General features: G+C 42.6%; 1 protein-coding gene across 1 annotated transcript; it reads right to left on the bottom strand.

The window, feature by feature from the left end:
* Positions 1-6,320: 6,320 nt before the first annotated feature.
* On the bottom strand, positions 6,321-16,651 carry LOC135555298 (excitatory amino acid transporter 2-like). The gene is made up of 9 exons (XM_064987629.1): positions 16,522-16,651; positions 13,603-13,752; positions 11,921-12,280; positions 11,690-11,816; positions 11,225-11,458; positions 9,907-10,101; positions 8,384-8,518; positions 7,974-8,184; positions 6,321-6,413 (listed from the first exon to the last, which is right to left on the bottom strand). The coding sequence occupies exons 1-9, from the start codon at positions 16,649-16,651 to the stop codon at positions 6,321-6,323; spliced, it is 1,635 nt and encodes a 544-aa protein (XP_064843701.1).
* Between the last annotated feature and the right edge of the window lie 947 nt (positions 16,652-17,598).

Raw genomic sequence — 17,598 nt, 5'->3', positions numbered from 1 at the left:
TCACACATTAGAACCACACATTCACACAGTCAACATCAGACAGATTCTAGAACCACACATTCACACAGTCAACATCAGACAGATTCTAGAATCACACATTCACACAGTCAACATCAGACAGATTCTAGAATCACACATTCACACAGTCAACATCAGACAGATTCTAGAATCACACATTCTAGAACCACAGTCAACATCAGACAGATTCTAGAATCACACATTCACACAGTCAACATCAGACAGATTCTAGAACCACACATTCACACAGTCAACATCAGACAGATTCTAGAACCACACATTCACACAGTCAACATCAGACAGATTCTAGAACCACACATTCACACAGTCAACATCAGACAGATCTAGAACCACACATTCACACAGTCAACATCAGACCGATTCTAGAACCACACATTCACACAGTCAACATCAGACAGATTCTAGAACCACACATTCACACAGTCAACATCAGACAGATTCTAGAACCACACATTCACACAGTCAACATCAGACAGATTCTAGAATCACACATTCACACAGTCAACATCAGACAGATTCTAGAATCACACATTCACACAGTCAACATCAGACAGATCACACATTCACACAGTCAACATCAGACAGATTCTAGAATCACACATTCACACAGTCAACATCAGACAGATTCTAGAACCACACATTCACACAGTCAACATCAGACAGATTCTAGAATCACACATTCACACAGTCAACATCAGACAGATTCTAGAACCACACATTCACACAGTCAACATCAGACAGATTCTAGAACCACACAGTCAACATCAGACAGATTCTAGAACCACACACACACAGTCAACATCAGACAGATTCTAGAACCACACATTCACACAGTCAACATCAGACAGATTCTAGAACCACACATTCACACAGTCAACATCAGACAGATTCTAGAATCCCACATTCACACAGTCAACATCAGACAGATTCTAGAACCACACATTCACACAGTCAACATCAGACAGAACCACACATTCTAGAGAACCACACATTCACACAGTCAACATCAGACAGATTCTAGAACCACACATTCACACAGTCAACATCAGACAGATTCTAGAACCACACATTCACACAGTCAACATCAGACAGATTCTCAACATCACACATTCACACACAGTCAACATCAGACAGATTCTAGAACCACACATTCACACAGTCAACATCAGACAACATTCTAGAACCACACATTCACACAGTCAACATCAGACAGATTCTAGAACCACACAGTCAACATCAGACAGATTCTAGAACCCACATTCATACAGTCAACATCAGACAGATTCTAGAACCACACATTCACACAGTCAACATCAGACAGATTCTAGAACCACACATTCACAGTCAACATCAGACAGATTCTAGAACCACACATTCACACAGTCAACATCAGACAGATTCTAGAACCACACAGTCAACATCAGACATATTCTAGAACCACACATTCACACAGTCAACATCAGACAGATTACACAACAATGAGGAAGAATGTTCCAACATGTTCTTGGACACATATGTGCATTGAATCAAAATCCAGGATAGAAAATCGACAGCAGAAGACTGGTCTACATGTACATTTCAACAGGTATTCATAGAAAAATAAAAAGAGGAAAAAGCCAAACTGAGAAAGAAAACATTTAAAGTGAATTTATGAAGCACTGATGTTTAACAGTGTTAAGCTATGTCTGGACAAGACTCAAGAGCATTTTGCATAGGTGCATAGGCTGCCTGAACCTGATATTCAGCTAACGTACATACATACAGTAGCTGCCAGCACCAAAGCTCTGTTGATGCCTGCCCCTGTCATCTTGATTCCACTCTGAGAAAGCTACACCTTTAATTGGACTTTTCCCTCTTATCTTGTCAACCTAAGAACAAAAGTAACAACGATACTGTAAAACAAACAATAAAATAACACCACCCAGTCCATATTGGTGAAAAATACAGCACTTTTTTCTCATTTTTCCTCTCTTTCCAGTCCCATTTTCTGGATCATTCTGTGTATGCATTAAGAGTATTAACAACATCTGACTCCCTGAAAAAGACCAAACAATTCCATATGTATATTGGTGTTGGATTCGACATTTTGAACATTGAGATATTAAATAAATGATAGAGAAGAAGCATAGAATCAAAGGAGAAAGTTAAGGGTTCTCTGTGGAATGTGTTTGATGGAGGAGAGGAGAGCGAAGTGTTGATATAGGGAAGACAGATGGACATCTGTGGATTAGGTGAAGGAGGGGTTGAGGTCAGCAAATGAGAGGTGAGGTCAGTAATCAGGGTTTCTTATCTGGTTACCTTCTTCCTGTTGGACATATACTGTAAGGATTGGAGAGAGGGAGTGTCTTCAGTGGGATATAAATATCTGGATGGGACAAATGTTGGGTTGTCTGATTACAGCTGTACAGAACCTTTGGGAAGAATTCAACTTGGTTAAAGCTTCTCTAGTGTCCGTGGGTTATTTACTCTGAAAAATAAGAACCTAACATTGGAAGGTTAATATCTCTGTGAGACTAGTAGACTACTACCCAAAGTAAAAGGACAAACAACGTAGTTCTACATTTGCATATGGTTTTCCTGTCGTTATAGAAACCCTGAGCAGAACCCTCTGGGAGATCACATTTGTTTAGGATTCACTACAAAACGTTTCACCTAAATATCTACCTGGATCTAGTATATGTTATAACCACAAAGTGCAAGGAGGCACTTTGAACATGGAGATGTAAGATAACGCTGCTCTTCAACAGGTTCCGTCCAGAGTGTTTCTGAGACCCAGTACTGCTGTAAAGATCAGTTCCCTATTGAGATACTACCCAGCACCCACTGCAAGGTTATGGTCGTGTTGTTATATAACCTTACTGGTCCAGGTACAGAGGTTTGTACAGGGCAGTGCTGGACACACACACACCTAGCTCCAAATAGTCCTATCTGTAATTGCAGGCTACTTTTTCGGTCTTTGTATTTAGCATGTTGATACGACATACGTTAGAGGAAGTGTCTGAAACAGAACTTTATAAAGGGAGGACCGGCCTTCCTTTCTTTCAGAGTCACAAATGAGCATGCTGGAGATGGAGCTGAACTATTCAAATCCAAATTGAAGGGCAAATTTTCTGTTGAGATGGATTATTTGACTGTAATTAACATTGTCGTAATCATCACGCTGACTGACTGAACAGATTGTGGTTGACAAGGCAAGGTTGTCGTTTAGCATAGAAATACAAACACACAAAGTACTGACTTTCAGGGCCGACCGGCTTACAAGACTATATTCCTTCTACCATCTGCTACTCTCTTCCATCTTTCTACCATCTCCTACTCTCCCTCTACCATCTCTCTACCATCTCTTACTCTCCCTCTACCATCTCTTACTCTCTCTCTACCATCTCTTACTCTCCCTCTACCATCTCTCTACCATCTCTTACTCTCCCTCTACCATCTCTCTACCATCTCTTACTCCCTCTCTCTACCATCTCTTACTCTCTCATCTCTACCATCTCTTACTCTCATCTCTCTACCATCTCTTACTCTCTACCACCATCTCTCTACCATCTCTTACTCTCATCTCTACCATCTCTACCATCTCTACCATCTCTACTCTCTCTCTACCATCTCTTACTCTCTCTCTCTACCATCTCTTACTCTCTCTCTACCATCTCTTACTCTCTCTCTACCATCTCTTACTCTCTCTCTACCATCTCTTACTCTCTCTCTACCATCTCTTACTCTCTCTCTACCATCTCTTACTCTCTCTCTACCATCTCTTACTCTCTCTCTACCATCTCTTACTCTCTCTCTCTACCATCTCTTACTCTCTCTCTACCATCTCTTACTCATCTCTCTCTCTACCATCTCTTACTCTCTCTCTACCATACTCTCTCTTACCATCTCTTACTCTCTCTCTACCATCTCTTACTCTCTCTCTCTACCATCTCTTACTCTCTCTCTACCATCTCTTACTCTCTCTCTCTACCATCTCTTACTCTCTCTCTACCATCTCTTACTCTCTCTCTACCATCTCTTACTCTCTCTCTACCATCTCTTACTCCTCTCTCTACCATCTCTTACTCTCTCTCTACCATCTCTTACCATCTCTCTCTCTACCATCTCTTACTCTCTCTCTACCATCTCTTACTCTCTCTACCATCTCTTACTCTCTCTCTACCATCTCTTACTCTCTCTCTCTACCATCTCTTACTCTCTCTCTACCATCTCTTACTCTCTCTCTACCATCTCTTACTCTCTCTCTGCCATCTCTTACTCTCTCTCTCTACCATCTCTTACTCTCTCTCTCTACCATCTCTTACTCTCACTCTCTACCATCTCTTACTCTCTCTCTACCATCTCTTACTCTATCTCTACCATCTCTTACTCTCTCTCTACCATCTCTTACTCTCTCTACCATCTCTTACCATCTCTTACCATCTCTTACTCTCTACCATCTCTTACTCTCTCTCTACCATCTCTTACTCTCTCTCTACCATCTCTTACTCTCTCTCTACCATCTCTTACTCTCTCTCTACCATCTCTTACTCTCTCTCTCTCTCTTACTCTCTCTACCATCTCTTATCTCTCTACCATCTCTTCTCTCTACCATCTCTTACTCTCTCTACCATCTCTTACTCTCTCTACCATCTCTCTACCACTCTCTCTCTACCATCTCTTACTCTCTCTCTACCATCTCTTTCTCTCTACCATCTCTTACTCTCTCTCTACCATCTTACTACTCTCTACCATCTCTTACTCTCTCTCTACCATCTATTACTCTCTCTCTACCATCTCTTACTCTCTCTCTACCATCTCTTACTCTCTCTCTACCTGACATCTCTTACTCTCTCTCTACCAACTCTCTCTCACTACCATCTCTTACTCTCTCTCTACCATCTCTTACTCTCTACCATCTCTTACTCTCTCTCTACCATCTCTCTCTCTCTCTCTACCATCTCCTACTCTCTCTCTCTACCATCTCCTACTCTGTCTTTTGTTCTCTCTCTCTTTCACTCTTTCTTTGACACACACATTCACACACACTCGAATGCACGTATACGTTATATACAGACACACAAAAACATATAGAATATATTGATTGTTGGTGTGTTTGTCCTCCTACAGCCAGGGGAGGGAACACATTAAATTCTCTTCCTGCCTCTGCACATGTCTTGTTAATGCTGTCCATATGCACCTTGCGTCGTTGGCTGTCTATAAATACGCAGCAGCCGCATTTGGAGGCATTTAGTGATGTTAAGTCCAGAGGTAAGCTCCAGTGCTTAGAGGCTGATCATGTGTGCCGATGCCAGAGTTTAATCCTCTAAGTCAAAGGTATTGTAGCTCCTTCAACACACCCAACACTTGTTTTTATTCTGTCACTAGGGGGAGCCACATGGTCAACATTCTGCTTCCCTTTGCTGCGGGGTGTTGTTACGTTAACGATTTCATTACCTGTTTGCTGCTTTTGGTTGACTGCAACAAGAGGCAGTAGTAAAGTCGAGGGCTTTTTGAGATAGTTCAGTGTTTGCCTTGACGTTTTTGCAATTTTTTATATTTGTAAGAAAATGTGCATTACCAAGGCTCTTTAATTTATTCTTAGTGCTATTAGAAGGCAGCAGGTTTTAGAAAGCGTCAAAGCCACTCTGGAAAACAAAGAAAAGTGAATTGACCACCACTGAATATCTAGCAACCCCTGGAACATCAAGCGTTTCTGGAACATATTGTTATAAGGTTGTGCAGGGTCAGGAACAGGAATAGTAGTGACTGACAGGAGGGTTCTCCACAGAGGGGCTTGGTCCTTGTATACAACTGGCAAGGCCACATCCCATAAGCACACATTCTCTGAACTGCCTCTGGCGCTAACAAAACCCCTACATTTTTTATACATAAAACAGACAGAAGGATTGCTTTTCCCCCAAAAGGTTGAGCAGCAACGAAAGTGCGGCATTGCGTATATCAGAGAACATGCACTGTAGAGTAAGGTTCAGAATACAACCACCTGAATGGGACCATTATACTAAACAATGCCTTAAAAATCACCAGCACAGCTTAAGCAATGTCATTTGGAAGTCCTAATCTAATTGTTTAAGATAGGTACAAGTGGATGCGTACCTACGTTGTCTTTGTGCGAGGGGAGCTTCATCCCATAGTCAATGAACTGACCATAGTCAGACCACAGGAAGTAGGACTGATGCACCAAAGCTTGTGATTACAGGGCTAAGTGTGGTTACGTTCTTTATTTTGGTCAGGAAGGGAAGCTTGTGGAAGTCAGGATGAGGTCGGAGCAGGGTGCTGCTTTACTCTCGTTTCCATGGTTCCTCCTCAACAAGAGAGAAATCTGCAGTGTTGGGGTGGCCGTTGGGGTGGCCATTTCCATTGCCCATGGATACCTGCAAGCAATTACCAGGGACATCTAACTGTAAGACCAAGGCACAGTCATAATGAAGCTGTCAGAGGGTTGGAGCAGAGAATCCAAGGGGGTAATACTTGCAGGCCGTCCTTTTGGTTGAATTTGGTTGGTCGGTTGAATTTTGGTTGAATTGGTTGAATTTACTGGGATGCCCGCAAATTTGGTCCCAATAGAAAGAAAAGAAAAGAAAGAATAGCGACAAGATACAGAAAATAGATTGAATCCTCTCTGAGAATACTGAAGCGACAGCAGATAAGAAAGATAGATTGAATCCTCTCTGAATACTGAAGCGACAGCAGATACAGAAAGATAGATTGAATCCTCTCTGAATACTGATCCTCTCTGAATACTGAGCGAGCGACAGCAGATACAGAAAGATAGATTGAATCCTCTCTGAATACTGAAGCGACAGCAGATACAGAAAGATAGATTGAATCCTCTCTGAATACTGAAGCGACAGCAGATACAGAAAGATAGATTGAATCCTCTCTGAATACTGAAGCGACAGCAGATACAGAAAGATAGATTGAATCCTCTCTGAATACTGAAGCGACAGCAGATACAGAAAGATAGATTGAATCCTCTCTGAATACTGAAGCGACAGCAGATACAGAAAGATAGATTGAATCCTCTCTGAATACTGAAGCGACAGCAGATACAGAAGATAAACTGAATCCTCTCTGAATACTGAAGCGACAGCAGATACAGAAAGATGGATTGAAATGTGTTTTCTCACTGACAGGAGAACGTAAAACATTGATGAGTCAGTTTTGTTTTCTATCTTGGCCATGTATTTTATGGATTCTCTGCTCAACAGAATTACCGGGACAATAATGTTGAATAAATCCATTGTAAGAAAACAACTAAATTACAGTATAAAACAGGGATTAGTAATTGTCCCATGCAAGCAAAGCAATAGAACAATGATCCATGACAAATGGATCAGTAAAATGCTCTGAAAATAAGAGCATGGACTTTTCATTGAGTTTTTGGTCTAAAGAAATAGCTACAGTAGAAAGAAGGATGTTGACAGGTCCATAATATGTCTGCCGCTGTTTGGATAAACATGATGAAATAGCAGTCTTCATGTGTACCACTAGCCATACAGTGTTGATTTAAAAGGTGCCTTAAAACTGAAGCGAATCATGTAAGCAGGGCTGCCACAAATACATGTCCAATGAAGAAAAAGACTCCCACTCATGTCACAGATTAATACAAGACATAGGAAGAAAAGTAAAGTGCGGAAAAATGTTTTCAAAACAAAAACTGTGTCAAAAACACAACATCAGATTGATAGTAAACTGTCCAGCAAAAGTACACAGGTATCACAAAAACTGCTTTTCCATATAGTTAGTGAGTGAGTAAATAAATATAAGAGCATATTTATTTAGTTTCTCCACCTTGTAATGTTGTTTTCTCCAAAATAACTGTATAAGGTGACATGGATGTATGTGGACATGCCAAATGACAAGAGAAGGAAAAGCAGCCGTTACGGGGAAGTCTACATGCACGTCTCTATATCCTTAAAGATGAAATGTACCTTGCAATCATCTATCATGATTGTGCTGTGGGCTGCAGCGTAAACACACTGGTTGGTGTTGTTCTCCAAGAAGGATTGGGATTTTGTCAACTCAAATTCATCAACTTTTTGCGCGGCGTCAAACGCATCGAGCTCGTCTTTGGATAGGTGGTAAACGATACCGGCCCCGTAGGAGTCCCCAACCACGTTGACGGAGGTTCGGAACCGATCCCTGTATTTGTTTTTAGGGTGGGGAGGTAGACACAGAGACAGACAAGTGCAGAAGGTAATCTCTCAGGGGAACAAAGCTGAGGACAATATTTTGAGGAAGACCAGAGTTTTATCCTGAGGTAACAAGAAGCTATTGTGTGTGTGTGGAAACATTCTCTGTACGTGTGAATGCAGGTACAAGTGCAAGATTGAGTACTCACAGCAGCCAGTCAACAGCCACCAACAGACTGATGTCTTGGGTGGGTAACCCAACGGCTGTTAGGATCAGTAGCATGGTCACCAATCCAGCACTGGGGATACTGGCTGCTCCCACACTGGCCAAGGTTGCTGTCAGGCTACAGTCAGGATGAGAGATCTCAGTCAATTACACACTGGCCAAGGTTGCTGTCAGACTACAGTCAGGATGAGAGATCTCAGTCAATTACACACTGGCCAAGGTTGCTGTCAGCTACAGTCAGGATGATCTCAGTCAGGCTGAGGTCAGACTACAGTCAGGATGAGAGATCTCAGTCAATTACACACTGGCCAAGGTTGAGGTCAGACTACAGTCAGGATGAGAGATCTCAGTCAATTACACACTGGCCAAGGTTGAGGTCAGACTACAGTCAGGATGAGAGATCTCAGTCAATTACACACTGGCCAAGGTTGAGGTCAGCTACAGTCAGGATGAGAGATCTCAGTCAATTACACACTGGCCAAGGTTGAGGTCAGGCTACAGTCAGGATGAGAGATCTCAGTCAATTACACACTGGCCAAGGTTGAGGTCAGACTACAGTCAGGATGAGAGATCTCAGTCAATTACACACTGGCCAAGGTTGCTGTCAGACTACAGTCAGGATGAGAGATCTCAGTCAATTACACACTGGCCAAGGTTGCTGTCAGGCTACAGTCAGGATGAGAGATCTCAGTCAATTACACACTGGCCAAGGTTGAGGTCAGACTACAGTCAGGATGAGAGATCTCAGTCAATTACACACTGGCCAGGTCAGACTACAGTCAGGATGAGAGATCTCAGTCAATTACACACTGGCCAAGGTTGAGGTCAGACTACAGTCAGGATGAGAGATCTCAGTCAATTACACACTGGCCAAGGTTGAGGTCAGGCTACAGTCAGGATGAGAGATCTCAGTCAATTACACACTGGCCAAGGTTGATGTCAGACTACAGTCAGGATGAGAGATCTCAGTCAATTACACATACATTAATTTCAACCTTATATTGTAGGTACATGAATAAATGTTTTTTGTCAAGGTCAATACTTCAGATATAGGGCACCTTGTTTTGAACGATCATGTCACATGACCTGAATTTGAACCTTTATTTAAAGGGTTTTCAACAAACGGTCCCTTTTCTTATTATGTCAGATGGGCCAGCACCATCCTCCAGCACCATTCTCCAGCACTGTGCTCCAGCACCATTCTCCAGCACTGTGCTCCAGCACCATCCTCCAGCACCATCCTCCAGCACCATTCTCCAGCACTGTGCTCCAGCACCGTCCTCCAGAACCATCCTCCAGCACCATCCTCCTTCACCATCCTCCAGCACCATTCTCCAGCACTGTGCTCCAGCACCATGTTCCAGCACCATGCTCAGATAATTGCTTTTATTTTTGGTGTAAATCTAATGTCTGGAAAAGGCTTAAAATAAAGATGAAATCCTAGATCATGTGACATGATAGTCCAAAACACAGGGCCCTAGTCATGTAGGATTGGAAGTGTCCTACCTGACAGTGACGATCTGGCCGTAGTCGAGGTCGATGTTATTCATCTGGGCGATGAAGATGGCTGCCACGGCCTCGTAAAGCGCAGTGCCGTCCATGTTGATAGTGGCGCCCACGGGGAGCACGAATCGCGTCACTCGCTTATCGATGCCCAAGTTCTCCTCCAGACAGCGGAATGTGACTGGCAGGGTACCAGCACTGAGAGACGGGTACAGAACTCATACTTAATACATATCACAATACTTGGAATTGTATTAAACACTGAATTTACATAATATCTATATTATGCATTGAGCATTATGTTCTCTCAAAGGGTGACTTTTAAAGGGTCTTACTTTAAGCAGTAAGATTAGTCGACAAGAGTCTAACTACATTGTGGTAGCTAAGCTCTACAAATCTGGTGTCATGCATGAAGGTATCAGACAACCCGTGAAATGTGGACACCCCTCTAGGGCATGAACCACATCTCTGTTGCTGTTATCATCTCAGTGTGAGCTTCGGCTGTGGCTCAAAACCTGCTCTGTCATACAATCTATCAAATAGGTTGGGTAATGCAGAGCCCTTAATATAAATGAACTATTTATCCTAACCTAAGCTAAGGTTTTTAATTTTTGAAAGCAACTTTGCGCTGTGTGCACCACGAATAACATTACTCTTGTTTTTAGTTTATCTGTAGAGTGGAGACAAAACAAGAAAGGTCAAGGCATCTTGTTTTGTCTGTCTTATCGTAAACAAGCAGAATGGGTTCTAGAATGGGTTCTCGAATGGGTTCTGGGAAAGGCAATATTAAGGGAGGGTGACAGAGAAGAAGTGAATAGGTTAGAGAATAGGTTAGAGAATAGGTTAGAGAATAGGTTAGAGAATGGGTTAGAGAATAGGTTAGAGAATAGGTTAGAGAATAGGTTAGAGAATAGGTTAGAGAATAGGTTAGAGAATAGGTTAGAGAATGGGTTAGAGAATGGGTTAGAGAATAAGTTAGAGAATAGGTCAGAGAATAGGTCAGAGAATGGGTTAGATAATAGGTTAGAGAATAGGTTAGAGAATAGGTTAGAGAATAGGTCAGAGAATAGGTTAGAGAATAGGTCAGAGAATAGGTCAGAGAATGGGTTAGAGGGTTAGAGAATAGGTTAGAGAATAGGTTAGAGAATGGGTCAGAGAATAGGTTAGAGAATAGGTTAGAGAATAGGTTAGAGAATAGGTTAGAGAATAGGTTAGAGAATGTGTTAGAGAATAGGTTAGAGAATGGGTTAGAGAATAGGTTAGAGAATAGGTTAGAGAATAGGTTAGAGAATAGGTTAGAGAATGGGTTTGGGTCTTGTACCTAGATGCTGTCCCAATAGCGGTGACCCAGGCCTGGAAGATTCCCATGAAGAAGACATAGGGATTTTTCTTCACGATGACTAAGTATATTAGCGGTAGAAATATGGCACCGTGGATGACAAGGCCCACGATCACGGTCACCATGTACATTCCCAGTTGCCTGGCAACCATTTCCAGATCATCGATTGAGATGATCTTCCCACAGATGAGACAGGCGATACCGAACGGGGAATACCTGGGAGAGACCTTGGTGAGATTAGTTTTGCAGTTTGGTAAAACTAATGAAAGGTCAATAGTGGTATGTAATTGGGAATATTGGGGCAAACATGTACATTGGGGGCTAATTTCCTGTAATAAATAACACTTTTCTCCTTTGGCTACAGTGACTCGAGTGGACTTCCTAGAATGCCTGTTATTTTAGAGGGGGGGGGTAGAGGTATATAACTCTAGAGAGGATAAGACTTACCACATAATCATGCCAACAATCCTCATGACGATCTCGTTGAGAACGTTAAAAAACTCCAGCATGAGCTTGGCCTTTTCTCCCATCTTCCCCATGATTATCCCGAAAGCCACAAAGAACCCAATCAAACCTACAGTTTGAAAAGGAGGCAGAAAGTGGCAAATCAATTATTTGGACTCTGCTAAGACAACCATTCATTCCAGTTAAAAGCATGTTTTCTATAAGTGTACCAACCTAGCACATTCATCCCACTCTTGTACTGAAGACCCCTTTTGATGGTAAACTGTGGTGGACCCCTGGTCCTGTTGGTAGGTACGGGGACTTTTGTGGTGACTGTCTGGATCTGTTGGAAGCAGGCCTGAACCAGGTTTTCTGGGAAAAGGTTTCGAATTAGATCGAAGAAGGCGTCCAGACTGGAGACGTCGTCGTTCTTCTTGCCAGGCCCGAGGTTGGACTTCAGCTTGGGGTTACCTGGGTGGATGAGCAGCACCAGAATGACACCCAGAGCGGCAGCGATGACTGTGGTAGACATGTAGTACACCATGGCTCGGGTGCCCAGGCGGCCACTGGACTTGGCATCCAACCCTGCCAGTCCTGGAGTGGGAGAGAGGTGAGAGAGGCCCGCAGTTCAACAACCGGTTACATAAACTACAGAAGATATGCATTCCAGATACTCTAGTGATAAATGCAGTGGCGGCTGCTGAGGGGGAGGAAAGCTCATAATAATGTCATGGAACAGAGGAAATGGAACGGCACCAAACAGGTGTTTGATGTGTTTGATACCATTCCACTGATTCCGCTCCAGTCATTACCACGAGCCCGTCCTCCCTGATTAAGGTGCCACCAACCTCCTGTGGATAAATGCTATAATAACACTCTAACGTACAATGCCTCTCGTGCTAGTACAGACAAACGCTAGCAAACGCACTCTACACACACGTATACTGTAGTACGTTGTCATATTGTTGTATGGTGATATTATACATTTTGTATTGTAGATATGTAGTGGTGTAATAATGTTATATGATGTACTGTTTATCTGCCTTGGCAGGAACCAATGGGGATCCATAATAAACCCCAGGAAGAGTAGCTGCTGCCTTGGCAGGAACTAATGGGGATCCATAATAAACCCCAGGAAGAGTAGCTGCTGCCTTGGCAGGAACTAATGGGGATCCATAATAAACCCCAGGAAGAGTAGCTGCTGCCTTGGCAGGAACTAATGGGGATCCATAATAAACCCCAGTAAGAGTAGCTGCTGCCTTGGCAGGAACTAATGGGGATCCATAATAAACCCCAGTAAGAGTAGCTGCTGCCTTGGCAGGAACTAATGGGGATCCATAATAAACCCCAGTAAGAGTAGCTGCTGCCTTGGCAGGAACTAATGGGGATCCATAATAAACCCCAGGAAGAGTAGCTGCTGCCTTGGCAGGAACTAATGGGGATCCATAATAAACCCCAGGAAGAGTAGCTGCTGCCTTGGCAGGAACTAATGGGGATCCATAATAAACCCCAGTAAGAGTAGCTGCTGCCTTGGCAGGAACTAATGGGGATCCATAATAAACCCCAGTAAGAGTAGCTGCTGCCTTGGCAGGAACTAATGGGGATCCATAATAAACCCCAGGAAGAGTAGCTGCTGCCTTGGCAGGAACTAATGGGGATCCATAATAAACCCCAGGAAGAGTAGCTGCTGCCTTGGCAGGAACTAATGGGGATCCATAATAAACCCCAGTAAGAGTAGCTGCTGCCTTGGCAGGAACTAATGGGGATCCATAATAAACCCCAGGAAGAGTAGCTGCTGCCTTGGCAGGAACTAATGGGGATCCATAATAAACCCCAGTAAGAGTCGCTGCTGCCTTGGCAGGAACTAATGGGGATCCATAATAAATACATATGATGGCAGGGTTCTGGTCTCCCACCTGTGATGAGACTGGAGATGATCAGGGGAAGGATGAGCATCTTCAACATCCTCATCAGGATGTCTCCTGGGAACGAGATGATCATGACCACATCAGGGGGAGGCGACATGGGACGCAGTAGTATTCCAGAAACAGAGCCTGTGATCACACCTGGAACACAGGAGAGAACCCACAGTCATATCAACTGGATCTCTCATTGGAACCACACACACCGGGCTATTTGTATTCATACACATCAGCTAGTGTTTATACCCTGAACACAACAAGCTCTACCTCGGCTCTCGCTACACTTTCACCCACAAGTTTTGGGCAACCTTATGCACTGTGAGGGATGGGAGGTGACTAAGTGCAGAAAAACTAAATTATATCAAAACTAAATTATATCAAACCCCACACTTTTCATTGTTAAAGATGCAATCCGGGATCTTAAGAACTTACTAATTTGTAACATATTGTACGAATTTGAATTTGTAACATAAAATATGAGTTGCAAAAAACAAAAATAGAAATAAAACTTGATTTTTGTAACTTAACATACAAAATAGATGACACAATTTTCAGGGACCCATTTTGACTCATGAGCATTAGTTTCAAATCTACTGACTGAAAGTATACACATCTATATGACAGGCTAACTTACCAAGACAGTAACAACCAGACACATCTAAACAACAGGCTAACTTACCAAGACAGTAACAACCAGACACATCTAAACAACAGGCTAACTTACCAAGACAGTAACAACCAGACACATCTAAACAACAGGCTAACTTACCAAGACAGTAATATCTATATGACAGGCTAACTTACCAAGACAGTAATATCTATATGACAGGCTAACTTACCAAGACAGTGACAACCAGACACATCTATACGACAGGCTAACTTCCCAAGACAGTAATACCAGACACATCTAACTTACAACAGTAATATCTATATGACAGGCTAACTTCCCAAGACAGTAATATCTATATGACAGGCTAACTTACCAAGACAGTGACAACCAGACACATCTAAACAACAGGCTAACTTACCAAGACAGTAACAACCAGACACATCTAAACAACAGGCTAACTTACCAAGACAGTAACAACCAGACACATCTATATGACAGGCTAACTTACCAAGACAGTAACAACCAGACACATCTAAACAACAGGCTAACTTACCAAGACAGTAACAACCAGACACATCTAAACAACAGGCTAACTTACCAAGACAGTGACATCTATACAACAGGCTAACTTACCAAGACAGTAACAACCAGACACATCTATACGACAGGCTAACTTACCAAGACAGTAACAACCAGACACATCTAAACAACAGGCTAACTTACCAAGACAGTAACAACCAGACACATCTAAACAACAGGCTAACTTACCAAGACAGTAACAACCAGACACATCTAAACAACAGGCTAACTTACCAAGACAGTGACATCTATACAACAGGCTAACTTACCAAGACAGTAACAACCAGACACATCTATACGACAGGCTAACTTACCAAGACAGTAACAACCAGACACATCTAAACAACAGGCTAACTTACCAAGACAGTAACAACCAGACACATCTAAACAACAGGCTAACTTACCAAGACAGTGACATCTATACAACAGGCTAACTTACCAAGACGGTAACATCTATATGACAGGCTAACTTACCAAGACAGTCACCTCTATAGAACAGGCTAACTTACCAAGACAGTAACAACCAGACACATCTAAACAACAGGCTAACTTACCAAGACAGTAACATCTATACAACAGGCTAACTTACCAAGACAGTAACATCTATACGACAGGCTAACTTACCAAGACAGTAACAACCTGACACATCTAAACAACAGGCTAACTTACCAAGACAGTAACAACCAGACACATCTAAACAACAGGCTAACTTACCAAGACAGTAACATCTATATGACAGGCTAACTTACCAAGACAGTAACAACCAGACACATCTAAACAACAGGCTAACTTACCAAGACAGTAACATCTATACAACAGGCTAACTTACCAAGACAGTAATATCTATACGACAGGCTAACTTTCCAAGACAGTAACATCTATACAACAGGCTAACTTACCAAGACAGTAACATCTATATGACAGGCTAACTTACCAAGACAGTAACATCTATATGACAGATTAACTTACCAAGACAGTAACATCTACTCGACAGGTTAACTTACCAAGACAGTAACATCTATATGACAGGCTAACTTACCAAGACAGTAACATCTATACAACAGGCTAACTTACCAAGACAGTAACATCTATACGACAGGCTACCTTACCAAGACAGTAACATCTATATGACAGACTAACTTACCAAGACAGTAACATCTACACGACAGGTTAACTTACCAAGACAGTAACATCTATACAACAGGCTAACTTACCAAGACAGTAACATCTATACGACAGGCTACCTTACCAAGACAGTAACATCTATATGACAGACTAACTTACCAAGACAGTAACATCTACTCGACAGGTTAACTTACCAAGACAGTAACATCTATATGACAGGCTAACTTACCAAGACAGTAACATCTATACAACAGGCTAACTTACCAAGACAGTAACATCTATACGACAGGCTACCTTACCAAGACAGTAACATCTATATGACAGACTAACTTACCAAGACAGTAACATCTACACGACAGGTTAACTTACCAAGACAGTAACATCTATATGACAGACTAACTTACCAAGACAGTAATATCTATATGACAGACTAACTTACCAATACAGTAACAACCAGTCACCTCTAAACGACAGGCTAACTTACCAAGACAGTAACATCTATACAACAGGCTAACTTACCAAGACAGTAACATCTATGCAACAGGCTAACTTACCAAGACAGTAATAAGCAGACACATCTATAGGACAGACTAACTTACCAAGGATGGTGAGGAAAAGGACCAAGTTATTCATGATTTTGCTGCATATTCCCCAACACATAGGCTGAGGAGGCTCCACGATGGGCTCCAAATGGCTTTCATGCATTCTGACCTCCACTTGCCTCTGCATTGTGTTGGCACTAGAGAGAGAGAGAGAGATAGATAGGAAGTTTCTTCATTTACTCCTCCTTGACTCATAATGCCTAGCTGTATGGACAGGTATTACCATATTTGCTCCAGTGAAAAGGTGACTGATGCAGCACACCATAAGGGTTTGATGTGGCTTCTTGTCCATTCATAATAATGGCTTGGGAACTGAAGGCAAACAGAATGATAATGTATTCATACTATCACAAAGATGTATGAGGGAGAGGAGACTGAACGAGTGGGTAGAGAGAGAGAGACATGGGAGATGTGAGTAGATGTATGAGGGAGAGGAGACTGAACGAGTGGGTAGAGAGAGAGAGACATGGGAGATGTGAGTAGATGTATGAGGGAGAGGAGACTGAACGAGTGGGTAGAGAGAGAGAGACATGGGATATGTGAGTAGATGTATGAGGGAGAGGAGACTGAACGAGTGGGTAGAGAGAGAGACATGGGAGATGTGAGTAGATGTATGAGGGAGAGAGGACGAGTGGGTAGAGAGAGAGAGATGGGAGATGTGAGTAGATGTATGAGGGAGAGGAGACTGAACGAGTGGGTAGAGAGAGAGAGACATGGGAGATGTGAGTAGATGTATGAGGGAGAGGAGACTGAACGAGTGGGTAGAGAGAGAGAGGCATGGGAGATGTGAGTAGATGTATGAGGGAGAGGAGACTGAACGAGTGGGTAGAGAGAGAGACATGGGAGATGTGAGTAGATGTATGAGGGACAGGAGACTGAACGAGTGGGTAGAGAGAGAGAGACATGGGAGATGTGAGTAGATGTATGAGGGAGAGGAGACTGACGAGTGGGTAGAGAGAGAGAGACATGGTAGATGTGAGTAGATGTATGAGGGAGAGGAGACTGAACGAGTGGGTAGAGAGAGAGACATGGTAGATGTGGTAGATGTATGAGGGAGAGGAGACTAGAGTGGGT

The sequence above is a fragment of the Oncorhynchus masou genome, chromosome 2, assembly GCF_036934945.1.
Source record: "Oncorhynchus masou masou isolate Uvic2021 chromosome 2, UVic_Omas_1.1, whole genome shotgun sequence".
Taxonomy (NCBI): Eukaryota; Metazoa; Chordata; class Actinopteri; order Salmoniformes; family Salmonidae; genus Oncorhynchus; species Oncorhynchus masou.
The sequence above is the reverse complement of the archived record's forward strand: the minus strand, read 5'-3'. Positions and strand labels throughout refer to the sequence as shown.

Bases quoted from the DNA above. Each gene is read 5' to 3' on its own strand.
- LOC135555298 (XM_064987629.1), bottom strand. From the start codon at position 16,651: ATGCAGAGGCAAGTGGAGGTCAGAATGCATGAAAGCCATTTGGAGCCC. The intron at 8,185-8,383 runs GTGAGTACTCAA...AAACAAATACAG, and splicing joins GTGGCTGTTGACTGGCTGCT to GGATCGGTTCCGAACCTCCG. The intron at 6,414-7,973 runs GTACATTTCATC...AATTGCTTGCAG, and splicing joins TCATGATAGATGATTGCAAG to GTATCCATGGGCAATGGAAA.